The sequence below is a fragment of the Marmota flaviventris genome, chromosome 18, assembly GCF_047511675.1.
Source record: "Marmota flaviventris isolate mMarFla1 chromosome 18, mMarFla1.hap1, whole genome shotgun sequence".
In the NCBI taxonomy this organism is placed as follows: domain Eukaryota; kingdom Metazoa; phylum Chordata; class Mammalia; order Rodentia; family Sciuridae; genus Marmota; species Marmota flaviventris.
This window is the reverse complement of record NC_092515.1, coordinates 49,583,533-49,611,267: the sequence shown is the minus strand read 5'-3', so window position 1 is coordinate 49,611,267 and position 27,735 is coordinate 49,583,533. Positions and strand designations below refer to the sequence as shown.

At 47.8% G+C, this 27,735-nt stretch overlaps 1 protein-coding gene and 1 long non-coding RNA gene across 5 annotated transcripts in view; one reads left to right on the top strand and one right to left on the bottom strand.

The window, feature by feature from the left end:
* Zfhx3 (zinc finger homeobox 3) overlaps positions 1 to 27,735 on the bottom strand; it is a 241,717-nt gene that overhangs the window by 35,294 nt on the left and 178,688 nt on the right. For all 4 annotated transcript variants that reach the window (XR_011705362.1, XM_071604882.1, XM_027933041.2 and 1 more), the window contains exon 5: positions 8,035 to 8,142. Coding sequence is in view for 3 of the 4 variants with exons in the window: in XM_071604882.1 (XP_071460983.1) it covers positions 8,035 to 8,142 (108 nt within the window). In the remaining variant the exon portion in view is untranslated. The remainder of the gene's footprint in view (positions 1 to 8,034; positions 8,143 to 27,735) is intronic.
* On the top strand, positions 22,720 to 24,404 carry LOC114090787 (uncharacterized). Its single transcript, XR_003582422.2, has 3 exons — positions 22,720 to 22,872; positions 23,258 to 23,584; positions 23,689 to 24,404. It is a non-coding gene; the product is annotated as an uncharacterized lncRNA (long non-coding RNA).

The window sequence follows — 27,735 nt, the reverse complement described above, 5'->3', positions numbered from 1 at the left end:
TATCATGCTGCCCTCTGGCTTTGTGACAGAACTGTGATGGCCAAAGACCTGGAGAGAACCAGAGCAGGAAGGAACCTTGGAGTCCCTTCGACTGACAGAGGAAACGGCTCAGAGGTCTAAGAGATGGAAACCAGAGGTGTTGCCAGACCTGAGGAGACTAGGTCAAAATTAAAGCTCATTTTGTCCCCAGCAAATCAAATACTAATTAGGTAAATTAGGATCCCTGAGCCCCAATACATCATAGCCAGAGTTGGGATATAACAATACTCTTCTGGCTTTTTCTCCATTCCAAACCTATCTTCCTAAAATACTAAGTTTTAAGAGTGAAACCAAACTTGCATAAATAAACACAGACAATTTGGGGATGTGTTCAGCATGGTGATAGACAGAGGGAATGGTCAAGGGCTTCTTTTTGCTAGCCCAGGTTTGCCAGGACAGGGTGAGAATCTGTGCTTAGAAAAGAAAGGTATCACTCGGGCCCCTGTGAGGCTGGCCAGTGGGAATAATCCTCCACTCTCCCCCGGAGATTTAAAGCACCAAGAAGATGGGAAACAGCTTCTCTCGGTATTTTGTGCACTGGAGACAGTGATGTTCACATTGGTGCTTCTCTCAGTCTCCGTGGAGGCTGCACGCTGCACTCGTTCACAGTGCTCCAAAAGCCAAGAAGTGATTTGCGCAAAGGGTGGGAGACAGCTCGAGTCGCCATGAGGAACTCCTCAGGAGCTGTGCTCATCACGGAAACGGCTGAGTTCCCCTAAGGTGAAGGTGCTAAGGAACGAAGCACAGGGGTTGGGCATGCTGGTCACACGGTGGTTTGGATCCTGGCTGTGTACCTAGGGTTTGAGCTTTTGGTCTCCTCACCTGTCAGTGGGATGACAGAATCTACTCCTGGGGTTTCCCGAGGCCAGTGAGGGAGTGGCACGTGAAGCCTGCCACTGAGCCTGCGCAAGGTGAAAACGCCAGCATCTGTTGCTATGGTTTCATTTTTAGAAGTAGCTGGGAAATAATGCAAGTCCATAAGGCCATAAAACCGCAGAGTGAATGGGAGAGACCTAGGCTTTTAGGATAAACACTCCCAATTTTCCTTTTCTGCACAGCAACATGGAACAATCCTACTAACCCACGGATTTGAGATCCACCAAGCAGAAATTTGAATAATTTGATCTCAAAAGTATTTATCTGATGCTGTTTTACTAACTGTTTGCTAACGAAACACCCAAACAGATCTTAAGCACTTGCCAGGTGCTAGAGATTATAAAAATCAAAGAAGGGCACGTAGCCCCTGACCACGAACAGCTGACAGTTCTGTTTGATAATTAGAAAAGCACAGGATTTTTAAGTTCTTCTGCAATCTTCATACAGTCAGACAGAGTGATTTTGCTATATGTTCTTTAGCTTTATGATGTGGGGACTGTATCTCTGACCAGGCAAATTGGGGTCTGATGACATCCAGGAGTCCCTAACATGAGTCTTAGTTCTCTAGCCTGCAAAATAAAGATAACACTGGACCCAAGAATAGGGGAGCCTAAGGGAAGTGTTCTTATGCCCCCCAGGAGAGGTGGTAAGATGTTTTTTAAGTCATGATGATTCTAATAACATGTGCAAAAGCTAGACCTGGGACAAAGCAGGAAAGATTAACATGGCCACTTTGTAAGAATCCTGTGCAAATCTATAAGGTACTTTCTATAGTGATGAACAATGATATGCTTCTTGATTTATATTTTCACTGTCCTTTATCTATACCTTGATGATAATTCTCACAACATATGCCATGATTAACCTCTTCTAGAAAGTGAGTCCCTTCCATGTTTGAATATCTGAACAAAATGTATTTGTTCAACTTATGTGGTCCCTATCTCTTCTGTGACTTAATAATATGAATTCTCAAAGCCAAGGCCTTTGAATTACTGGAATTCAGGCAAGTCCAGATATATACCACACCCCGTATCTATTTTTGCTTCCCAACATAAAAATAGTTCATGATTTGTTTTCAATTGTGAGACAGAATTCTGCCTGCAGTGACTTTAAGCAGCCAAATTATACTGAGAGTGGCCTGGAAAAAAAGGGGGGAGGGAGGGGGACAAGTGGACTCTGGGAAAGCTGACACAGCCACACAATTTCCATGTGTGAAAACCTAAAACCAAAAATGGTTTCCATTGGCAGGAATGTGAGCCACAACGGGGCCATGCAAGTGAGACTCCCAGAATTCCTTCTCATGCATCCCACGGCAAAGACAGACTGACTTCCGGGTGAGTAGGGAAATGGAGCCAAGTGCCAGAAGGATAGTAGTTAGGCCAAAAGGGTTTCTGAAGAGGTGTAGAGGTGGTGACTGGGCTCTAGCTACACAGGACTGGTAATGTGGGTGCCGCCCAAAGGCACCCATGTGAGATGTCAAGGACTCTGCCATTGATGTCCACATCACACCAGATCTGATGAGTCCCGATAACACAGAGCCAGGCGAGAGCAGGACTTGGTACTTCTGACCTCCAAGGAGCCCTCTGATCCATGCCATATTAATTAGCCACAGACTAGGAAATCTTTCAGAGACCCAGTGTTCTGACTTCAGTAATTAGTATTTTTCAAGGTTTGCAGTACTCTTTAGCTGTCCCTCTTCCACTTACATCTATTCATGGAGTTGCAGAACCATAAGACCCATTTAGTCCAATCTACCATTTTACAGATTTGAAACTGAGGTCCAGAAACCTAAGTTCATGCAGGTAATCTCAGTGGCAGAATCGAACCTTGAACCCAGGGTTTCTGACTCCTACTAGCCCAGTGCTTTTCTAATATATAAATGCTTCCTCTTAGCACATAACTTCTTTGGTCCTTATGGACCTAATTAAAGATTTTTAAAAAAGGAGAGAGAGAGAGAGAGAGAGAGAGAGAGAGAGAATTTTTTTTCAGCCCCTCCACATTCTCTGTCACAGATTACATTTCAGGTACTAGGTTCCCCGTACAATGGCATCTCTATTTATACAAAGCTGTAAACAACAGGGAGAGTAAGGGGAGGGCTGGTAATAGATTTCCACCAGGATGTGCCTGACCTGCTTTTTTTCAACCTCAGTAATTAGAAAGGCAGCGGGTCTGCAGGAATTATTCATATGCAGCAAGAGCCGTACACTATACATTTATGTTAAACATGTCAAACCCGATTGGAATCATGCCTGCCAGCACCGTGTTCCATAAACACACTTTCCCCTCACAGTCGCCCGGACCTCGCCAGCCCATTAATACCGCCTGTAATAGGGATCTTCCATGGATTCCAATCAGGGACGCTCCGCTGCACTAATTGCTCTGTGCTAGGTGAGCATCATGGATTTAAAAAATATAATAATAAAGTAAAATCCCTTCAGGCCCTTCCTCCAGAAAAAAACAGACTACAATTCCTACTGCAAGTTTTACAAAAACACCAGGGATTTCTGAAGCATCATCATGGTGTCATTTTAAGGTGAGCTATGGCTCCACCCATCCCCCTCTTTTTTAAAGCACCAAGACCCCCAGTCATCCCGTCTCAAATTCCCTTAACTACACCCAGCCATGGTGCTCTGTGGCTACAGACGATGGCAGTTACAGCATTTAAATAACCATCTTGCTATGATTCTTTGCCAAGAGTTCAATTTTTTCCCCTAATTATTGGTGATAAAGCATCACATTAATTGTATATCACTTAATTTACAGCAATTAATGATTGATAGGCTAATCATTACATTAATCACTGTTCAGTGGTTGACACTGGGGGCTCTTTAATCTAGAACACACACATTGAAATCCACTCTGGTAAAGACAACAAGGGGTCATTTTCATGTTTCAAGAGAGAAACCACAAAGTTGGACAGTGGAAATGGCTATGCATTAGGGAGGAGGCTTGGCTTCCAAGAACCTTCCTGTGCCCCTGCCCCCCCCCCCATTTGCCCATGAGAGAGCTTTGCACATGCCTTGACTAGATGTGACCCTTGTCTAACAGGGGATTGTATATGTGCCACTGCTTACCATCATGGAACCCACAGATGGCTGAGGCTGGTGACTCTCACCTGTCCACATTTCACAGATGAGACACCCAGGGCTTCTAGAGGCGAGGTCCCTCAACCAAGCTCACTTGTTATCTGGTGGTTCCCTGACTCCAAATCCACACAGTTCTTTCCACATCGCTAACCTGCTTTGAGACTGAGCAGGACACTGGCTCTTTACAAGGCCTATTGCTGGCTGCCAACCCAGTTCACTATGAACTCACAGGGAGCTGCCTATCCTGCTCTCAGCTCACAACTTTGGAAGTGTGCAACTCCTTATGCTACAACAAGAGTGGAAAATTAGAGAAAATGATCAGAGGCTGTGGGCCCACTGGTGAGAGCCTTAGCTGTCTGAGATCAAGTAAGCAGCAAAGCAACATGCAAACCGGAGCCCATTTGTATACCTTTGGGCAACTTGCTCTAGCTCTCCAGGGCTGTTTTCTTGTCTACAAAATGGTAGGAGTGAGAGGGTGGTTATTTATAACATTGAGTTCATGGGTCAGGGCGGGAATCAAACGAGGTAATGTATATGAAGCAGAGCTCCCCAACTTTGTCTCACACCAAGGCATATCAGAAAATGACGGCCCACTGGGATAAGCAACTAGCCCTGGCCTCAGGGCTGTGGGAAGCAGCACCTGTGAGCGCCTTTGTGGCTTGCCCGCCAGGAAGGACAGGAGCGAAGCACTCTAACCGGGCCTCGCATAGGTTCCGAACTGACCACAGCCTTTATGATACCTGCAACATCATCCCTGCAAGGCGCCCGTTCAGGGTTAGGTTTGTTTCTTTTGAGTAACTATAGCTGTACATGTGTGGCTATTTAAATCCAAATTCATTAAAATTAAATAAAATTTAAAATTTGGTGGTCTAGTCACACTTTAAGTGCTCAATAGCCACTTGTGGCCAATGGCTACCGTATTATTCCACTCAGATGCAGACCATTTCTATTGGCACAGGAAGTTCTGTTGGACAGCACTGACCTGTATTAATCCTGTTCTTACGACAGGCAGAGTTCCTGAAGGTGAGGCCTATAATCTTGCTGATTAGAATTTGTGTTCACTGGAACTCTGACTAGTGCCCTGTTTAGGGTAGGGACTCAGTCACTGATCATGGAATTGACCCTGCTGTGATTCAAATCACTATCTTGTCTGTCTCGCTGCCATCCAAGGTAAAAAAGACCTCACAACCAAGTAAAAGAATATGGAAGAAGGGCACCCAAAGAGAATCCGGAGTCCTACTTCAATACAAAAATAAATAACTAAAAATTTTTAATAAAGATTATCCATTCCTGAACAAACCCCCCAAACTACATAATCAATAGCTGAGAAAATGCCAATTATCCAGACCTATTTGAAATATTATTAATCTGCATCACGAGCAGCCACTAATCAACAGAACAAATTGTGAAATCACTATTTATTTATTTGCCAGGAGGAAGTGCTCCCCGACACATTTAATCAGGTAGGAACGGCTCAATTTAGGGAGTAAATGGAATAAACGTAGATTTTTTTTTTATATATATAAAATACTAAGGATCCAAAAGAAAGCTCAGAAGAGTTGCTGGCATCTATATCGATTCCGAGATCAAATTGGCCCAAGTACCTTAATAAAGCCTGTCATTACACACTCAGACGCTATAGACAAAATTATGCTTCGGGTCAAAAGAGGATCATTTGCAGGAGTCGGGAAAGAATTTTCCCTTCTCTATGTACTACTGTGCATCTGGCAAGGTGCACCTCTGAGTTATTCATTCATTCATATTTGTTCTGTCTTTTGGAGGTAAAGATTAAGTCAACCTGTCGCCTGAATGAATGCATGAGAGAGTGGGGCCTTATCAAGGACATTCATTTCTATGGTGCTCATTTTGCATCTTTTTAGAGTATCCCAATGGCCTAGCTTGTCTACTGGCACAGGAGCATGAAGACATGCTTCTATGGAATTATAAACATGTGAACAAGATTTGATTGAGGGCTGGGGCTGTAGCTACCTTGCATGTGTGAGGCACTGGGTTCGATCCTCAGCACCACATAAAAATAAATAAATATATTTTGTCCATCCACAACTAAAAAAAAAAAAAAAAAAAAGATTTAATTGAAGGGCCCTCAACAAAGCCTGTCCTACACTGGTTCTAAGAATTTGAGCAGCATATACAAAGTTGCTGGCTCAGGCTGTTGCACCCAGTAGCAGCTCTGCAAGCAGGACCACTTTTTATGTTTCCTAGTGTCATCTGCATACAGGAAATATGTACCAAATACCATTAGCATGATCCCACTAAATCCTTGCGTGTATGTTGCTCCTGCCAGCTTCTCAGTGAAATTCCCAGAAGCCACAGGCTACCAGACATTCCAATGGGAGAACCCTATTAGAAACTGCCACTACCTTTCCTCATCTTATTTAACTAAATGATTAAACAAACAAACTCCTTAGACAGCTTACTCCATGCTGGGCACTGTTCTAACCTCCCCTCATTCCAATAATCCTCACGGCAGTTCTGTATCGTGGGTACTTCTTAAAATCCCACCTCATGTGAAGAAACAGGCACAGCAAGGTTAAGGGACCTTAAGCGAGGTCACACAGCTAGGAAGTGGCAGAGTCTGGATTAGAAAGCAAGCGTCCAAATCATGATGACAAACAGATGGCCCAGAAGGTCACCCAGTCTTCAACAATGTTAGTGAAATCCTCTCCCTTGCCTCCTGTAGACAGACATGTCTGACTGCCATTGGAACCACGTGTTAGATCTTCCCTGAATACTGCAGCAGAAACTAGGATCTTGGTCCAGGCAAAGCATGCAGGAGGGGGTCTTTGGGCACAGATGTGCATCCTGTCCTCCTGCCCTGGGAGTCTGAGTCCATCCCTCAGCGATGGACTCCTCCGAGCGTAGGTTGAAATAGACGCTGAGCAGCATGGATGGTAAAGTCTGCCCAGCACTCTGTCCATTCACTCAGCCCCCATGATGGCCAGTTCCTATCTCCCAGGAAACACAGGACAGCATTTGTGGCCTCATCTGCCGGGTCCCTCCCAATATTTGGAAGTCATTCCACTGCCTCTTGGATTTTTCTTTCCTAAGCTGAATGGCCCCAGTTTCTTTAGCCTCTTCTCAGAGGCAGTATTTCTCAGCCTTCAGTCACTTTCACTGGCCTCCCCTGGCCTCTCTCCAAGATTCTGTATCTTGTTTAAATAGTGAAGGCCGCACCGAGCATGATTTAAGAACAGTTTTGCCGAGAAAAGTAACAAAAGCCCAACCAATAGACTCTGAAAGGTAAATATGTTCTCAAAAAAAAAAAAAAAAAAAAAAATCAAGGCATTATAATAACAACAATGGTAGTGAGAACCGGGCTGACCAAGTAAAATAACTGTAGCTTGTGGTATCATTTGCTTTTATTATCGCAATGGCTTCTGGGAGACGTATCTGTCCAGTAAGTCTTCTCAAAAATGACTTTGCTCCTTCTTGAAAAACCTGAGCTTTTCTTCATAGTCTCAGCTCTTTCTTCCCTCAATGCCGAAATCTTATCATCCTGAGAAATGGCTCTTCCTCCTCTCGCAGCACCAGTTTTTCCAGAAATAGCACTTCCTGTCTTGGCTTCTTCAGTTTCTTCTGCTTTTGGTCAGATGTCCTGCCTGGCTGCACTGTCTGTCTCCCCTGAGGTGGGACTCCAGCATGCGGGTGCTGGCCCTGAGGGTGGGGCTGGGGAGGGACACCAAGAGCCTGTAGGCTGTGTCCAGGCAAAGGCCAGCCTTCACTGCTGACTCCCTCAGAGAACCCGGAGGCTGAGAATGGAGGTGACCAGATCAAGTGCCACTCAACAACCTCTGCTGCATCCCCCCAGACATTTAAAAACTTTAAAATTCTTTAATATAACTTACTAAAGAGGATTGAAAGTGACCACTCTAAAAAGCAAAACGAAGTCCCCCTCCTCTCTTCCAGAGCCAACACAGTTTCCCCGGGCAGATTAAAGATGCACCCACTCCCCGACAGCCCCGTACTTCCAGGGGCGGAATCCCAGAGGCTTAAGGGCAGCTGCACGCGCTACCTGTCCACTTGTTCTGGTCTTTCTCGCCTCCACTCTCTTGGTCTTTAGCAAGCTCCTCTGGATCAGCAGCCGTTTCACTGGGTCCTTCAACATCTTCAATGGCTTCTTCTGAAAAAAGAGAAAAACAAAACCGTCAAGGATTCAAACACGGAAAGAAGAGGAAGGACTCAGCCCCCATTCCAAGGAGCTGCCAACTATAAAACACCAAGCCAATGATTCTGTCCTTACCCTCTTCCCAAGGCCCCTCAGAGGACAGCCTTGCTAAGGATTTACTGGGGCCTGAGGATGCAGTTGGTATGAGGCTGTGTTTGCTCCAGGCATGGCCTCTAGGTATTTTCAGAGATTCTGGATGCCTCACTTGAGAGTTTCCAATTGAAAAACTGACCATGTTGATGCAGTAACTCAGCTCAGGCCCTAAAGTCATATGCAAGTAGGCTACACTTGAAAATGGGAAAAAACCCCAAACTTAAAACTGTTCACGTTACCTACCTCCATCCCCAGAACATCCTGGTATTGGACTAGACCAGGCCAACTCACGGGGCCTTTCATGGGCCATGGGCATGGCAGTGCCTGACTGTGATGGGAATTTTTTTTTTTTTGCAGTTGTTCAGGTTCTGAAGAGTCACAGAATATCAATGATTGGTTTCTAGAAATCCTAATGGCATCTGTGGGTATGCCGTGGTCAGTGAGGAGAGGCAAAGGGATAAAAGTCTGTAACAAACTCACACACTCTCCTTTTGAAATCATTCCACTCTTTCCGCACTACTGGCTTAAAGCTAATCCAAGAAATGCCTCTTTGACTCATCACAGTGTTATAGCAAAGGTAGAAGAATAGCCATTTTCAAAACTAGGTTAATTATGAAGTAAAATGCCATCATCCCAAGTGGGGAAGAAGAAAAGATTCTTTAGATGCTGAGGAAAAGAAAGTGAGACACTTCTCTATGTTCTCCTGGCCCCATGGATCAACATCTAAATCCTGTATTCAGTAAGAATGGGCTAGGTGAATGGAGAAAGCAGACAAACCAAGGTGAAAAACCATTTTCATATTGATGAGATTATCAGGAGACTCTGAAGAGCACACCTCTCCGGTACAGAGCAGAGGTGCCCTCTCTATCAACCCAGGCTGGCACCAGACCAGACCCATTAGGAACAGGGAACCCTACATGAGAGTCTGGCTGATTCCACCATAGAGCTCTCCAATTCCAGCTCCACTTTTAAATAACATAGGTGTTACACCCTCTGACCCTCCATAATACTGCCTCTGAATTTTATCCCACAAAGTGAAGTAAAAGAGGTAAAAGTCAATTGACCTCAAAGGGTTTCTAAAACAATCAAAGAAGAAAGCATCATTTTAGAATCATATTTCCTAATTCTTCCAGAAAGATGATGGAGGTCCAATGACTGGGAATATGAACAAGGGATCAGGGAATGTTCTTCCTTCATTACTAACAGTAAGGGGTTTGTGAGGCAGTTGTGGCAAATACAGACGAAATAAGCCACTGCTCATTTTCAACTCCAATTCAGGGTTCCACATGTGATTTCTATGTCTCTGTTTTTGTCTCGTTCATAGTGAAGTTAAAATCAAGCCTCTTCACCTTACCTTTAGTTCAGAGAAAAATCATACAATGGTGGCTTGAAGTTAATCATATATACAGTCCTATGTAACATCATACATCATTCAGTAGAAAAAAACATGTAGGTGTTAGTAGAGTAACAGCAAGAAAGTTACCAGGCATGGTACCTGCACCATCTCAAATATGTCTGGGCAAGATGTTTCATGCACATTTTTAGGCTTTTGACAAAAACCATTCAAATCTATAATTACAAAATGCATCTTTCAGTGGCTCTTCAATTAAGCAATATCATTAAATTGGGTCTACCCAAATTTAGTTAGGTCTCAAAATATACTCATTTGTCCCAGTACATGCTGTGGTACACAGAATCTGTAGTACGGATACATCGATCAAATTTGATTAGGCAAAGAGATGGCTCGGTGGTCTCACCCCTCTAGTACACACACAGTATCACCTTAGCTGGAAAGTCTGACACCTGCAAACTGACAACGCCCTGATGTGGTAACAATGTCTGAAGGCGCTTCTCAGCAGAGGAGGGAAGGAGTTTACCTATTGGGCAGTCAATCTCCAAGGCCAGTGCCTTGCTCCTGCGCATTATGTGGCCTTCAGTTGCTGGAGCAGAGTTAAAAACTCATTGTCACCTGGCACTGACCCCAGGATGAATCTATCCAAAGACAGAGACTGTAAAGAATGAACAGATCTTTGAAGCAAGGGCAAGGAGACCGGGTGGCACTTGGCGAACACTCCTGGAGCCAGCGTTTGGCAGGCCCATCTGGGCCTGTGCTGTCTCCCCTTGCTGCCCTACTGTGAGCAGAAAATGAAGGCAGCCATGTTCCAATGAGAGGAAAAAACTAAAGAGGTTATTTCAGGAGCTGATTTTGCTTCTCTCTCTCTCTCTCTTTTCTTCTTCTAAGGTTCCTGGATTGACTGTTATCATTTGTGACTCATTCACTGAAAGACTGATATTACATGTGTGGTGGAAGATAAAATGATTAAGAAACTTCTGGACAAGCAGGCTCCTTCTACAGGGAATCAGTCGGTGTCCCTCAACCCAGCTAAAAACCAGGTCCCATTCAGCCAAGCCAGAGCTTCCATGCAGTTCCACCTGGCACCTACAGGTGTCGCCCTCCGCATGGCAAGGCCAGGAGGGCAGCTGGCTGCAGGAGGCAGGCAAGTCTGGGCCGCCTAACCTGCGCATGTGGAAATAATCTACGTCTCCAAGTGAACTGTCTGGTCCTGGAGAAATAAAATAGGACATTCATAAGCAGTTACACCATCTGTCTTTATACCATCATCATCAACAACGAGAAGGAAAAAGGCTCTTTAAAATGGATGAAAGCCCAGGCTGACGGTAACCGGAAAACTGTGAGCTCTGAATACCAATAAAGGTAGAGAAATGATTAAAAAGCAGGGATACAAACTACGAATTAGTCCAGACAGCTCAGGCCCACAATGCTTTGCAGACAGGGTGTGTTTTCACTGGTCCCCAAAAGTGTAAAGCCAGGCCCCTCACCAAGAGCCAGGTCTCAGGCACCCAAAGGAAAGGCATGGAGTTCTGTCCCTGGAAACGTGGGAGCCAGGGCGGATGGGCAACCACTCTGCAGAGAGCTGCATTTATACGCCAACTCCCAGGGCTGCTATCTAGCCCTTGTTCCTTTTAGGGATCTGTTGGATACACACGTGCTGGCAGAACCCAGAATGGAGGGGAAGTTTTTCCCCACAGGCCATTGATTGCATTTTCCCCACGTGAAGTCAGTGACCACTGGTTGGGGTCACTACAGAAGCTGCACGTTTCCACCCCTGAAATACCAGGTTCAGGCAGATGGTGGGAATAAGTGAGGACTTGGACTGAGGCTCTCACTCAGAACACACAATAGCCACGGGACCATTTTCAAGGTTGAAACAGACACACCAAAACCATCTTCCCTGGAAGATGGAAGCATTTCATAGTATTTCAGACCCCAATCAGAGCAGCCCAGGAATGCTTTCTCAAGGGTGTGGCCAGGACCTGGGTGACTACTCCTCAGTGTCACCTGGTTCTTGGCAGGAGGCAGTAGGCCCAGAGCACCCCATGTCCTGGTCAGGTCTCTTTTAGGCACCAGAAAAGGTGCCTCTAAGACACTGCAGAGGCCCACTGGGATGCCTGTGCCCCATGTAGCCCCCAAGTGAGGGCACCCACTCCCCACTGTACATATTTTCATGTGAAAAGGAAATGGAAGCAAATCTTGAAAAACAGAGAGGCCTCCAGGTCCCTTCTGCCTTCACTTCCATGTAGAACCGTGACTGAGGCCTCTAAAAATCTATTTCCCTCCCAGCCTCCTCCTTACAACTCCCAGGCAGCACTTCCTAGGGCTAGTCCAAACCTGGCCTGCTCCTGTCACTCATGGTAAAGGCAGAGCCCCGGTGGAAGCATCCCAACAGATGAGTATATTCTAGAAGGGGGAGATTCCCAAGGCGGTTTCACTTTTCAGGAGGATGAGACCATCGTCCCAGAAAATCCCCCTTCAATCGAGGTGGTTTTGCTCACCACAAATGCAAACTGTTCTCTTCACACACCTCATAGTTAGCATCTTGGTAAAGGTGACAGTATGACTCCCCCATTTGTGGTGAAGTCTGCTCCCAAAGGAGGTGCATGTGCCAACTGGCAACCCTGTGGGGATTTGTAACCATTTTATGAACAACCTGGAAATTGGTTTGTGGAAGGAGCGCAAGGCAGGAGCCAAAAATAGAAGTGGGATCATCACGAAGTCAGCATTCCACCCACAACATACGCTCCCCAAATTGTCACTCATGAAAATGTTCTAGTTGTTAAAAAAAAAAAAAAGGTACTGCTCCCCCAAATGACGGGGGCCGAGTGACGTGTCCATTGAGGGTACTTTACAAATCGCTTACAGGCTTGAAAGAAAGGGGAGTCAATCAATGATTAAGACTAGTCCCTCTGTTCCTCACTCTTAACAGGATAATGTAGATTAATTCAAACCTGACAAAGCCCCCACGGTGCCTAGATGTGATAGAAATTTGGAAATTCTCCTAAGAATCAGGGTGTCGGTACCCAACGCTCTCACACGAACATGTTACTTAAATAATGCACCAATATGTGATCCCCGAAGAATGAAATTGTTCTTTCCTTTTTCTTTGGGGGGAGCAGGGTTGGGGGGAGTGCGTTTGCCTGTCGGCAGGCTCAAGAGCTGAGAAACATTAGCTGTCATGAACCACAATCAAATCAGGTTTGAAATATTTAGCAGTGGCTTGGAAAATGCGGTGGTGCAGCTCTGACAGGCGAGATGTGCACAGACACCCACTTTCCATTCTAATGGAAATATCAGGCCTGTTCTGAATATGTATAACCCAGAAAAATGTATTGATTTTTCATTCGGCATTAAAAAAAATGAAATAGCCTGCAGCTGTCAAAGGCCTTTTGTTAAAAGCTCATCCTTCCTGGAATGAGGTTTACCAGAAACAAGTTTTAATTGTATATAGGACCCTCTTCTTTGAAAAACAAAATAACCAATCTGCTTACTTTGAAGATAGGGTTAAAGCTTTTCCTTTCTCTGTTTTCAACCTAATTAACCCAAGGGCGACCACGGAGGCAGGCGGGAAAGGCTCAGCACACTCTGGCCAGCAGGAGTGACACAGAGGGTGGTGGCTACAAGTGGCGTTTGCTGGTGTCTCTGTGGTGGGTAGAGAGGGACTTGGGATTGTGCTTTGTCCTCTTGTTCCTGCACCTCCTGTGAAGGCACAGGACTCTGAGACTCACTATATGCCCTGGCCAGTCAAATGTGCTCTTTCAGCCTTGGCTGGCACAACTGGAAGGTGAGGGCAGAACATGACGGGTCCAGGTCTCTTGGTGATTCACTGTCAAGGGGAAACCTCTCCTGGCTGCAGGTACTCTACAGGGTATGTATGCTTTATTTTGCAAACAGAGATCAGATCCAATCCTACAACAGAGAAGATGACTACTAGGGCTTATACCACATGATTCAAATAAAATCCAGGGCACTAAAATTCTGCTACAATAGAAACATGTAACAGGATGTGACTGGCAATGGTGACAGAAAGACAACCCTCATGTTTCCAGTTTTAATTCTAGTCCCATCTTCTCTCTTCATGCCAGAGAGGAAGAGATAGTGGTAGTGACAATAGTGGCTATACCTACAGGTGTGGGCCACTCACTCTCTGGGACATTTTGCAAGTGGGATCTCACTGCATGATGATCCAAGGTCCTACCAGTCAGTGACTCTCCAGGAATCAAGGGCTGTGTCCTAACTGCACATTTACACCTACTTCCTGAAGGTAACAAGCCACCAGCAGCTCCACCAAGAGCATCTTCTATAATGTCTGTTCCCAGGTTTTATTCTGCAGTATCATTCCAGGCCTGGCAATCTGATTGGAAGCTGCCTGAGAGGGAACTTCCGGTGAGTTGGTTTATGGGGTGACAACACCCCAGCTCTAAGAAGGCTCCCCTCAATCAAGGTGGCCTGCTTACCACGATACAAACTGTTCTCATCACATGCCTTCTACTTGGCATCTCAGTAAAGACAGCACGCTCTCACTGGAACACACAGAACAGGCCATTTACAAAACCACCCACGTGGACAAGCCCTGAATATTGTTTTAATTGCTGACCAACTTTGTCCAATCTGCTTTCTACTTCTTAGCAGGGTACAGACTCATCAAGGAAGAAACCAAGTCAGAAGAGGATGGGCCCGGGATGCACAAGGACACCGATAAGTGGGATGTCGTGAGACACAACTGTGGTAGACCCGGCAGGACCCCTGATGTGGGAAGGCGACGGCAGGTGTCGGGGAGGGCAGGACAGACAGGGCTCTGCAGCCAGCACCTTCATTTATTCATCAGGAGCGTAAGGTTTTCCCACCTTCTTGGGGTAAGATGTCATTTCTCTTTCAACAAGAAGTCAAAACTGCAGTGTGCCAAAAGACCACCAGGCTTTTAGTCAAAGTGGGTTTTCCATGTGGATGAGAGGTACAGTGGCCCCCTGCCACCTGCCATCTCCCCTTGATAGGACCTCTCCCACTGAGTCTAAGGGACAGAGCCAGGGAGCAGCTGCTGCTGGTCCCCCTCCACAGGTGCTGTGGCCTGGCTGCTTTCCTCGGGACTCCACACGGTGCTCCTACAGGTCATTTGCCCCCACCCTGGTGGCTTAAAAATCGGTCAGATTGGCCAAGCTCCTAACCAGTTGTTTAAACAAAACCACCTTCTTTCTCAAAGATGACATTTATAAACAGATTTCAGCCCATCAAAATTTGCCAGGACATAGGCAGGAGGGGAACCAGGGGACATGGAAAAGATCAGACACACACCCCTCCTCTGGCACAGAGCACCTTTCCGTGTGGACCCTTGAAGTGATCATTTGACCACGAGGGTTCCTTGTAGCACGAGGTGCTCATTTACCAAACACACCTGGGGCCTGGCTGGTGTTTCTGGCCGGAGCCTGAGAGGTCTCTGGTGGAGGCCTGCCAGCCTCTGAGGGGCCTCTGGGGCAGGCTTCACAGGACAGCCCAACACTGAAGGAATTCGGCCTCCTCACCACCCCCACACCCGACCTTCTTTCCTGTCCCCCACCTCCTTGACCCTGACTTTTGGCATCGGGCAGTAGAAATCAACACTTTGCAGGCAAGTCTGGGTATTATTAAAAATGACTAATTGGGGAATAGAGACCATTTATGCTTTTGTATATTTGAAGATCTCGCCACTGTTTACAGAAACAAGAAAAATGGGGATTGTGCGGCCAGAGGCAGCCTGGGAAGCTGGGCCGAGCTGCAGCCTGCGCGTCCAGCCCCTGCTGGGTAAAGTGAGGTCCAGCGCCACGAGGATGTCAGCCGGGGGCAGGGGGGTCCCCTCCATTTGCTTTTGTACTTAACTTCACCTCCGACTGGAGCATGGACAGGAGGGAGCAGGTTATGGGTCCAAAGCGGTTGATGCCTCCCAGAGAAAATGTCGCCTCCCTGAGCTGTCCCTCCTGCAGGAACAGCACAGAACGCCAGAGCGTGGAGTGAAAAATGCTGCTATTGTGTGGCGAGGGACGAGTCCTGCCATTTTTCCTCTCCCAGGCAAGGCCACTTGGTCATTTGAACAGTTTGTCAAAACCACACTAGAATTAAGGGGGTGGGTGGGGGTCAAGAGAGGAGAAAAGGGAGGAAACGCCTAACGCCAGTATTGCGACAAGTTCCATTTATCTGTGTTCTCAGCAAAAGCACCTGGGCTGCCCCCTGCAGAAATCCAGAAAGGATAAAAGCAGATGTGCGGCGACAAAGCACAACGGAACTAAATATGTCGCTGACTCGCCTGGTGGCTATTCACAGGAAGATTTAAAAAAAAAAAAACTGAAAGGTGTGAGTTCCAGTTTGTGAAATACAAACCCAACCCTGAAATGGCCTCGGAATCCACGCGAAATAAGAAAGCCAGCTACGTCCCAGAACTCTGAAGTAAACTGAATTCAGCAGGGATTAGTCCCTTGGATTTCTACAGAGCCATGATTGTTGCTGTTACTTTCACACATGAAATGTAAAAAAGGCAAATTCCCTGAGCATGTTTGTAGCGGAGCGTGATGTGATTGTGTTGTCATTTATGGGAAATAATCGCAGACCCATCTCTCCCTTTCCCCCCCATTTTCCAGTCCAAATAACCATGAAAAATTACACTTCAATGTCAGCACAGCGACAAAGGAGGCGCGCTCTCCGGGAGCTCAGCGGATTTGCAGGGGTTTTTCCTTTCTTTGGACAAAAACTACCTTCAATTGTACTTCATTTAAAACGTGATCTAACAAATGCATTTTGACAAGTTCCTTTCTCTTTTTCTCCTTTCTTTCAAACAGTATTTTGCACAGTTTAACCTCACACCAAACTGGAATATTCTGGAAAGAGGAGGCATGCAAAAGAGAAGGCCCCTGATACCGAGAAGGGTGCCCCTCTGCAGGCTGTTGAAAACAGAGTGGTCAGGCAAAACAATGATTCTAACACGGGATGCTACTGGGAAGACAGGACTAAGAGAAGAAACGGTGGTGTCTTCAAGACAGGATATTTGAAAGGTAAAGGTGAAGATGGCTGCAGTTGAAAAAGGAGGGTCTCGATCGATGGTGGGGGAAGGGGTTTCCTGGTCTTGCTGATCAGAGCAAACCATTTCATGGATGTGAAGAGATCATGGAAGCTGTCTGCAGGTGTGGGCAGAACTGGTGTGTGACCACATGGGGGTCCAGAAGGGGAGTGCCCCTGAGGGGTTCCAGTTCCCTCCTGAAACCCCTCCTCTACAGAAAGGGACATTGCTCGACAGAACAGATCTGCCTGAAAGCTTTTTAACATTCCAGGTGTGAGGCCTGAGCAGTCCCTACAAGCATCTGTCTTTCAATAACACCCTGCTTGAAATAAACACTGCCAGGTTTCCATGTTTGGAAGGGAGAAGACAAGACAGATAAACACACATGACTGATAGAAAGAGAGAAAATTTTTTTAAAAAATTCACAGTTTCCATTAAAGAAGACTGGTATCTCCTGAGTCAAAACTGACTTGGCATGTCAGAGATCTTATGCTTAATGCAAAAAAGAAAAGAAAGAAAAAAAAAAAAGAAAAAAGGGAGGGAGGAGACGAGAGAGACTATATCTATGATGTGCTTATTTATTTTCTTTAATTGGAAAATGTTTGAAGTACATGGATTTTAAAATGTCCAGGAAGGCCTGTGAGTGTACTTAGGCATCTATGTACAAATGAAGGTGTGTGGGAAATGAACAGGATGTACCAGAAGTGAGATTAACTGATGGTGATTAGAACCTAATGGGCATAAGCGAAACCTTGTGGGATGGCTCTCATAACGGGAACTCGGATGGTGATGTCAGGCCACGGTCTCAATCTATATGGGAGCCATAGCAAAGGGAGGAAGGGTGGAAGGGCGGCTGTGCAGATCTAGGGTGCTTATGCAATCACAAAGGGAACTGGAATTTTTTGCAAAGATATGTATGCAAAAAAGCAAATTCAAAAGAGGTAAATGTTGTGTTCTGACCACTAAAACCAACAGCATACAACTTAGAAGAAAAAAAAAATGACCCCAGAGGTATGAGTCATATGACATACAAATGAGGGACTTGGATCTCCAGCTTGTCTGTTGCCTTACTCTAAAGCCCAGATTGTCTGAAGAGCCCCTGACCTACTCAGAAAGCAGCTTTACTCCCATGAAGCACCAAATTCAGGCAGAAATATTCATTTACTCCCACCAGCGGATTGGCAGAGTAAGGGACTGTCAATGAGCTTCGTTTTGCATGATCATAAACCACTTATATGCACAGCTGGTGAAACACGCTGATTCATAAAAACAAAGCACAAACAAAGGCTTACACTTTCCAAACCAAATCCCAGGAACAGAAATCAGGCCAACTTCAGGCAACATTTCACTGAGAAAAACACTGGCTAAACCTGTTTTGCTTTGGCCAGACCCAAGCGTGCGCAAAGGTCACGGCATTTGTACAGCCCAGCACATCCAAGAATGCAGGGCTAAGAACACATAGGAGCCCTGGAGGTGACAGAAAACAGACTCCTCCATCTCCAAGCATGCTGGGTGCCTTCAGGTGCCTGCTTCACATTGCCTAGTGCAAGAAGATTCCTCCCAGCAGCACTTATGGTCAGACCCAAGACGTTTAAGGATGCGTCTACACGTGCAAAGTCAAAAACTGGGCCATTCTCCAAAACCATCAAGTCTCCAAACGCACTTCAGTCTGAAGCAAATAGGCAGCAGAAGCAACATGTTTCAGTTGACAGTTCCTGGGAAATTGCAAAGAAATTGAAGCAGGAAGCTGAGGTGCAGAGAAAATCCAAAGGTTTACGTTCAAGAGCTTTCCTGCATTAATGGGGGGGAAAGCAGATGGGATTGCTAAATTGTTGTCATTTTAACAGGCACCTTGTACAGTTCTTCTGTGCTGAGTGGGAAAAAGAAAATTCTTGGATCCTTGTCCTCCTATTTTAGAAACTTCGGAAGTATTGCCAACAGCTGAATCCAAAGCCTGTTTTTACTTAAAAAAAAAAAAAAATTGGATCATGTATAATGAAACTGTCTTTTCCTAAAGTTTAACAAAATGTCACTTTCACAATGATTTTAGCCACAGCAGCCCTTCCTCAAGTCTCCCAGAGCTACTACTATTGTAGACTAAGCGTCTATCTAGCGTTTCCTCCTGTAAGGAGTTTCTGAGACCTAAAAAGAGCCTAGCAACACTTGAAAAGCAATGTGTTCCATTGCACATTCCCAAACGTATACAGCAAAATGTCTCAAGGCACAAAAACACCCAGCAATGGTCATCAAGGTGGACATTTCAACACTATCTAAATTTTAGGCTCACACCCATAATTTCTAACGGCAGGGACATTAGAAAACAATGAATACATGAAACCGAAGACAAACATCCCCCTGAGATGAGAAAGTCAAGGATCTGAGCATAAGAGTGCAGTTCAGTGACAGACAACTGGTACTTCAGACAGGAACGAGGGATCTATTAAAAATCTGGAGCACATACTTACATTTGTAAAGAACTTAGGAGATGCTTAAGTTCTTCAGGGCGTGTGCTGCAACCAGAGGAAGTACCAGTCTACAGAGAGGGAAATCCTTAAGTCAGAATCCTCCCCCAAATTTCCTAAGTGGGTAATTTTTTTCCCAAGTGAAATATATACCCTAAGCAGAAAAAGAATAAGGAAAGGAAACGACACAAATGAAAGGTTTAGCTTCCCTCTGTCAGGCCAAGCTGGATGCGAGGGAAGGGAACCGAACAAGCCAGCCGTGGAGGAGAGCCACCAAGGAGCAGTGCACTAGCCCAGAGGAGGATGCCCAGGGACTGGGGGACCAGGTAAGTGACTCCCCCGCATTTGTAAAGAGAGGAGAAGTAGTAGACAGTGAGAAACATTAAAAAAAAAAAGCCTAGGTAAGATTATGTATTAAAATTAAATAGTCATTATGAAGAGAAAACAGATCAATTTCACCTGAAAGGAGTTCAATCTACGAATTACCTTGACTACTGAAGAACTTTGGTGAATGGTTGCAAAGAACAGGCGATGTTCCAGGAGAATGGAAATGAAGACAGAAAACTGAGCCTTCAAGAGAGATCATTTGAAGAATGGAGATATAAGCAAGAAAAGATGAAATGGGTCAATGAACTGAAAATCTAGCTGTGTAAAATTTAGCCAGACCCAATTAAGGTGGCAAAATCAGAAATTCCTTTTTATATGTAGAAAATATAAAAGGGATAAAGAGGCAGGGTAGTCCAAACAAGCAGCAGCTATGTGAGCTCAAATGTGAGCACGGCAGATTTACGCAGGCGATTGGCAGAAACCTGGTCAGGTTTCTGCCTGTTTGTGGGGATTTGTTTGGGGGAGCTGACCACCAGCACCTGGGAGTTACAGGACAGGAGACTGGAGATCAGAGAAAGGGAGGACTCCAAGGTCACATGGTGAGGGAGTCCACAGGAGGGCCTCTCAGGGAGGACAAGGGATGTCACCAAGGAGAGAGGACGTGTTCAAGGTAGTGCTGACAAACAAGCAAGGGCCTTGTGAAGGGAGAGGAACCTGGTACCCTGTTTCCTGGATGCTGGCTCCTTGGGAGTCTCCCTCCACAAAAGCTGTGAGATTGAGGCGATACCCTAGTTGTTCAAAGCAATGTCTAATTTTTCTTTACAGAAGGGACAATGGCAAGGATAAAAAATGAGCTCACCGAAAACAAAATAAAAACCCATACTCAAAACCAAATCCAGCCCCTCATGCCCCAGATATCCAGGTTTCCAGGCAAAAAGTCCCCTGGTACTTTCTGCCCAGTGGCAACACAACGCCCCAAATACAAGCATCATGCAGAACTGCAGGACAAGTGACAGCTCTCTTTCCCTCTCTTATACACACTCACTCACACACGCCTCCCCTTCTTGCTCTTTTCTGGAAGGGGGGATCCCAGAGCACTGCTCCCAAGTGGTTTGGGCAGTCTCAGCACAGATAGTCTGGATCTGGAGTGAGGTCCAAGGCGCTGGTGATGGTGATGGGGTTGCTGTCACAGCCCCGAATCCCAGCCGCGGAGAACTAGCAAAAGCCAAGTAATTGCTTTTTCCCCTTCCACTAATAAGCTTTTCAGCAGAGGAAGAATTCAGCTTCCTGTAGTCAACAGACCCTTTTTTCCCTGCCTCTCCTCGCTCCAAATAATCTAAAGTGACTGCAATTTCAGTGCTGGCTCTCCAGCATTCAGCTCCACCGGCTGAGGTCAGAGGGTGTCAAGTGAGGGCTCTCCATTTCTCTTCTACTCTGCCTGCACGCCACCGGGGCTTCTTTGTAACTGAGGCAACCTGCCTCCCCGGCCTGGCCATTGTGTGCATCACCAGCCCCCAGCACACCGACTTCACATTCCAGGAAATGGTTTTTAAGACCCAGAAAATACCAGGGGTGGGGGATCTCTATGCTGTAAACAACTGATTAGTAATGACCAACTTCAGATGCTCCGGTGACCCGAGCTGCTAATTTCCCAGGCTTTAGGACTACACTGTGGCCAGACATTTCTGTGTGTGGTGGTTACACTTGGTGGCTGCTTGGGTGATTTTCAGTTCTGTTTTATGCAAATGACTGTGGTCCCTAGATTCTCTTCTTATGATCTTGCTATGGTCTGATGTATTTGTGTGGGGAGTACTTTCAGGCCTGGCTTCATGTGGAATCAGCTGCAAGTGGAGGATTGCCCTGGAAAACTCTGCCCAGCCCCCTCGCTGCCTCAGTTCCAGATGAATGAAATGCGATTTCAATTAAGAAGGGCAGCGACAAGTGCTTCCCCTGTGCGTCTGGGTGGAGATCCCAGGGGAGACTGCACGAAGAACTGAAGGTGAGCACACAAAGGCAGGAGGGATGAGCAGAGAAAGAACAGGTGTGTGCAGGGAACTGGCAGGCCCCAGCAGGGTTCTGCCCCCCAGGTAGATGAGAAGAGGGCCGCGAGCAGACACAAGAGGCCTGCCTCTGGGAGAGTGGCACCGAGAAGGGAGACTGAGGCAGTGCGGAAAGATGCTGCTCCCTCCTTCCCACCCCAGCACCCCAGGCCTGTGGGGGTTCCAGAAGGTAGGAGAGAAAAGGAGATGCTCCTGGGAAAAGACTGGGAACCACCCCCCGACACACAACAGGCCCAGAGGAGGTGCATGCTCTCTGCTGGCTGCAGCCAGGCCTGTGATGGGAATTTATTTCCCTCAATTACATGCTCTTGTCCCCAGTCTCAGTTCATCAGCACAGTGCAGCCAAGTCAATGAAAGGCTCCATGATGAAGTAATCACATGCACAGGGACGTCCGCTGGGCTGGCAAGGCTGCTGCAGCCATGCCTGGCCTGAATCAAGCCTCCTGGGACTTCCACCCTGCAGGGTCACCCGGCCGCCCCAGGAGCCTGTGCTCCTGCTGCCATCTTCTTTCACCCAATCACAAATGCCTTAATTGCAAAGTGGAAAAAGGAAGGAACTAGCTGAGTGGGAGTGGTTGGTACCAAATACTGGCCACTCTCCTTGTCCCCTGCCTGTGCAGTCCTCCACGGAGAGGCTGAGCATGAAAGCCAGTATCTGCACCAAGAAGGCCTCTGTGTGCTGAGGCCAGTACTGAGTATCTGACAGAAATGGTGGTGACACAACCATCACCTGACTGAAGTAGATGCTATCAGAACTCCCATTTCACAGACCAGGAAACTGAGGCTCAGAGAGGCTAACTGACTGGGGAAGGTGACAGAGCTGATCCAAGGTCCATGCTCTTTTTTTTTTTTTTTTTTTTTAAGAATCTAACCTTACTTTTTATTTATTGGTTTTTATGTGGTGCTGAGGATTGAACCCAGTGCCTTACTCATGCTAGGCAAGCGCTCTACCACTGAGTCACAACCCCAGCCCAGGTCCATGCTTTTGACGGCGGTCTTCAGAGTGGACTCTGCCTGTGCTATCCAGCTATCAAATGTGCGTGGCACTGAAGACACAGCTGTCAGCACAACAGGGAAGCTCCTGTGGCAGGGCTGGGAAGGAGGGTGGGAGAGAAGGCCGACAACCAGCAGCTAAGTGGAGGAGGAGGAGTGGCCAAGTCAGATGCTGAGCGGGGAGAACCTTAAGGCAAGAGATGGGAACAGAAGGATTCTAAGGGGCATTTAACATGAGAGGCTTGAGGAGGGCGACATTTGTACACAGACCCGAAAGAAGAGAGGGCGCGGTGCAGAGGCTGACCCCGGAGGCCTTGGAGCAACAGCAAGAGGCCTACCATAGGATGAGGCTGTCCTGCTGGAGGAACAGTGAGTGGAGAAAGGAGAGGCAGGGAGGATGTGGGCTTGGCCAGGTCTTGGGGGCAGACCAGAGAGTGCGAATACATCAGGCCCTCGCGAGAACACCTCCTCCTGCTCAGCACCTCTTCCTCACGGCATATATGGCTATGGACCCACCATGCTGCTTGGTAAGTAGTGTCCAGCGTAGGCTGTGGTCCTGACTCATCCCCTCAGCAGTGAGCTCTCTGTGTAGGGGACAACCCGCACAGCTTGCACAGTGGGCACTGCAGGGATTTCCAGCAGAAAGGCTCCCGTGCTTCTCTAAATATGTGGGTGCACAAAATGGAAATGCAGATAGACATGGAGGGTGGACGCAGATACAACTTCCATGAGCCCTTCTTTCCCTTCCCTGCAGGAGCTGGCCTGTGGTACAGAAGCACAGAGGGAAGGACACGGCCCAGCATCCTTTGCCAGAGTCGTGCGGCAGCACAGAGACAGTCTTGACACCCAGAAGCAGTGCGTGGCCACCAAGCTCCAAAGCATCCACCCGAGGGAGGGCAGCACCAGGACAGGGGTGGAGCATTCAAGGCTCAGAGGCTGCAGTGTGAAGCCAAAGGGTGGCCCCTGGCCCTTCAGCATGTTCCATCTCTGAGATCTTACTGCCCCTCAAACCTGGATTTCACAGACTTTATAAACTCATCAACTATACTAAACTATAGGACCTCAGCAGTGCGACCGAAAGGTGAGCTCTTATGAGAACAGTATGAATTTGGAATTGGGGCTGGTTATCCTGGGGAAAAGTCTGCCACCACTCCCCCTAGTGACACACACCCCTCTCTGCTGCAGGTGTCTCTCTCCAGGTCTTGGGCCTGCAGCTCAGCGGGTAGGTTCAGTTAGACAGCATCCCTATTTCTTCCGGCTGCACCCAGGACTGGCTATCTCAGGCCACCCCAGGAGCTCCACAACACAAAAAGCTCTCACGCCCTGAGCGTCTTGGGTTTTGATGCTAAACCCCGGTGGGGGAGTTAGAGCACCCACAGGGCACTGGCCTCCCGGAGAGAAGAGAGCTGGATCTAGGCCAGAATCGGGGGAGAGGGGACACAGAGGTATCAGCCAAGCAACAGGCAAAGCTGACTACCCAGAGGGGCCCCTTCCAGGCCTGCTGGGGATCCAGCAGGAGCAGAAAGGCCAGGCCAAAAGCCAGAGCAGGAACAAGAAGGCACAGAGCAAGGAAGTAATGGACGAGGAGGTAAAAGCCAGAAAATGGGAGCTGCACGGAACAGGAAGCAGAATGGGACCAAAGCCACCCCAGCTGAAAGGAGACGCCAGTGTGGGTTACCACAGCGATCTGAGGTCCAGGAGGACGCTGGCTAGAGCGAGACTCCTCCCTGCCCCATTTCATTCCACTGGACTCACCAGAACTGTGTTTTGGGGAAGGGGCCAGAACAACTATTGGAGCCGTGACTTGGCTGCTGCCTTTTACAGTCCACTTCCCAGAATAAACTGCCCCAAGACTTCACCATCTCCAAAAAAGGCAACTACAAAAACGCTCCTTGCCAGCCCCTTCCCTCACCAGCACAGTCATCCTCCCCTCGGGTCTCGGGCTGGGGGCCGAGGGGGCCGAGGGGGCCGAGGGGGCCGAGGGAGGCAGTTCAGGCCTGGGACTAATTGCTCTTGTGGATGCTGTGCAGGGTGGGGGCTGATCCTGCGCTGAGCAGTTAGGAACTTCCCAAATCATTAACCTTTCTCGGAGTGCATTGTACTGGGAGGTGCTCCCTCTGCAGCCTATTCAGGAGCCCTATTGATCTGCCGCACACTCGGTGCCTTCAAAGTTGTTTATGATCAATATGCAAATTGCCCATGGCATTGATCTAGTATTAATTTTCAATTAGGGAATCCACAAGGGGTCTCTGAGGGTCAATACCTAACAATGCAAAGGAAACTCCGCTGCTGTGGAGAATCGGGCCTGATACTGATAAAAGCTTCCCCAAGCCTCCTTCTCCATAGTTCCGGGCCCTCTGGGCTGTCACCTTTGCTTTGGCTCACTTGGGTGCCTCCTAAGTCAGACCCCTTCGGCCTCCTCCCAGGCTGGATCCTAGGCTGCTGCCCTGTGGCTCCCCGCCTCCCTTCAGTGCCACAGGAACCTTCCTGGCCTGCCAGTGCACTCCCCTGACACCCACCCTGCTGACCAGAGGCCCCCAGGCATGCCTCCTCTGCTCCCCATGCCACACCCTGCCCGGGACCACTCTCTCCCCCAGCTCCCCAACCACACATACCTTCTTCCTCCCTCTCTCCCTCTCCCTTGTTTCTGCTTAGTCACGGAACGTCACCTTGGCACGCTGCCATGGCTGGAGCTGGCGAGCTGCACGGTCCCCAGAAATCTCAGGCAGTCAGGCAGAGCCGCCGGGCTGCCAGGTTATGCTTGGCGAACAACCCACTGATGTCATTTCAAAAAACCAGGGGAAGGAAAGAGGCACAGCTTCAAATCATCTGTTTCTCCTTCTTTCTTTCTTCTCACAAAATTTTTCTTCCCTAATGAAACATGGGGGGCGGGGGGAGGTTAATTACTTTACCACTCACTCACGGTTCCCAGAGGAGGCCGTGGCCCGCCCTCCAGGGGCACAGGGCAGTGCGTGTGAGTTGCTGATGGGGGGCGTCCCTGGGGAGGGTGTGCCCAGCTGGGATCAGAGTGACCCAGGAACTCTGTCATTCCATTACGCCCCTAACAGCCCCTCAGAGACTCTCGTGGGAAAGTTGTGCAACCAGAGGAGCAGGAGTACAAGAGTGTGCCCTATTCCCCACGCAGCAGGCACCAGGCAAGAGCCCCCGGGCTCCAGCACGGCCCTGCAAGCTGCCCAGGGCTCCGAACCGCCGTGCTTTCTTTACTTTCTGCTTCTGGGACAAACCCTCTGAGCATGAGGTTCTCCTGGCCCACAGTGCTGCACAAGGACCCAAGCCCATCATGCCACACGGGGTGGTTGCCGGCCACTTTCGGCACTGCCACTCACCACGCTAACTGGCGTGTGAGCTAGCCGGGCTAATTGGTTTATGGATAACATTAATTACCATGTTGCTCATTAATGGATGAAATCTTTATTGGTGCCATTGATCAGTGGACTTGTTAGCTGGCCTCCTAACCAATGGCGGATGTAACAAGCTTTCTTATTGGCATATCAATTAATGCAATCAATTCCTGGCCAGCGGCTGCCATTCGGCTTGCTGGTTGTGCAGGGGTAGGAGACAGACCCATAGCCACCATGCCTTTACTCAGGGTTCCCAGTGCTCAACTGAAGGCCGGCTGGTCTCCGCTACTTGGGACTATTTATTGAAAAATTCATACCTGCCCTTCCCCTTTGAAGGGCATATTACATCCACCCTTCCACCCCAAATTCTGGAGATGACAGAAGTGCTCTACCAGATCAGGTGCAGAAGCCAGAAGGACAGGGGGAGGGGACTGTGCCAGTGCACAGGAGACTGGGGAAACAGAGGCACTAGAATGGTTCCGTCCTCAGTTTGGACTCTGCACAACACTCTGGGCAATGATGGGAAGATCCTGAAAACACGAAGCCCGGTCACTAGCCTTTGGCTTGCCCTGGGGATGCCTTCCAGGTCCCCTGACTTCCCCAGCCACAGTCATACCCATGATGGCACTGAATGGCATCCACCTCCCTCCCTGCCTCCTGCCAAGGCACTATATGAAAACACCATCCACTTGTCTTAAGTCCCGAGTCCCGAGCCAGGACAGCTGCCCCTATCGTCACCATGTGCCCAGCAAACCCACGCATACACACAAGTAGTAGTCTCACGTGAAACGTGTACAAGACGTCAATCAACAGCGCCTGTGTCACCACATGGTCCCAGGAGAAAAACTTCCCCAGGCAACACTGAGTCTTTGGGTAGGTTGGTTTAGAAAAGCTCAAGGAATTGGAGACATGGGGTGGATCCACAGAACCAAGGGTCAGAGCTGGGCTCTACTGACAGCCAGGGAACACCAGGGTATTATTACAAGAGCAAAGGGGATGAGCTAGATTAGGCCCTCAGCTTTGAGAAGAAATGTGGAGAACGCCTAACCCCCAGGACGTGCTGTTCAAGGATTAAAGGGAGCTTGCCCCCAAAGGGAGTATTATCCCAGGCTTCTTTCTAAAAGTCAAATAAAAACTTAACTTTTTAATTAAAAAAGGAAGAAAATCACTACTCCACTCAGTAGCACTAATGCTATTAATAAAACTCTGCAAGCAGGAATATTTAACTCAAGGGGACAGGGTACAAGCCACAAAAACTGGTGAAAAGCAAATGTCGTGGGGAAAGAAAGCAGCTTTTTCCCAAGCAGTGACAGAGCACAGGATGCCATTCATGATCAGGGACCTAACTTTGTGTGTTTGAAAACACCATTCAGGACTTCTAGGATAAACATTAGAAATATTTCTGCTCATTTATAAATAGAAAGTGACATTTTTCCACAGGGTGCATCAGCACTTCCATATTCATAGGACAGAAGAGTTCTGAACAGACTGAGGTAGGGACCAGAGGGTGGTGCCTCAGCCAGTTGTCAACCTCTCCGGGTGGAGACAGACACCAGAGAGAAGAGGGTAAGAGACCTCAAGAGAGGCCAAGGCTTCTTCAACCCACAGCATCTCTTCACATGAAATACAAGGTGGCACATCCTATGCAGGGGTCACCAGATGCTTGTGACAGAGAGCTGCCCAAACAAAGGGCCCTTCAACAGCCACTCAACGCCAAGGTGGTGTTTCCAGTACAAGCAGTCTTGGGTCCTTCCAACGGCAAGAGCCCAGGTGTGCCTCAAAATACAGTGATGTCTGAACTGCTTTCTGGGGAACCACAACACACTGCAGGTGTTTGGCACATGTTGATTCTGATTTCGTTTTAAACACT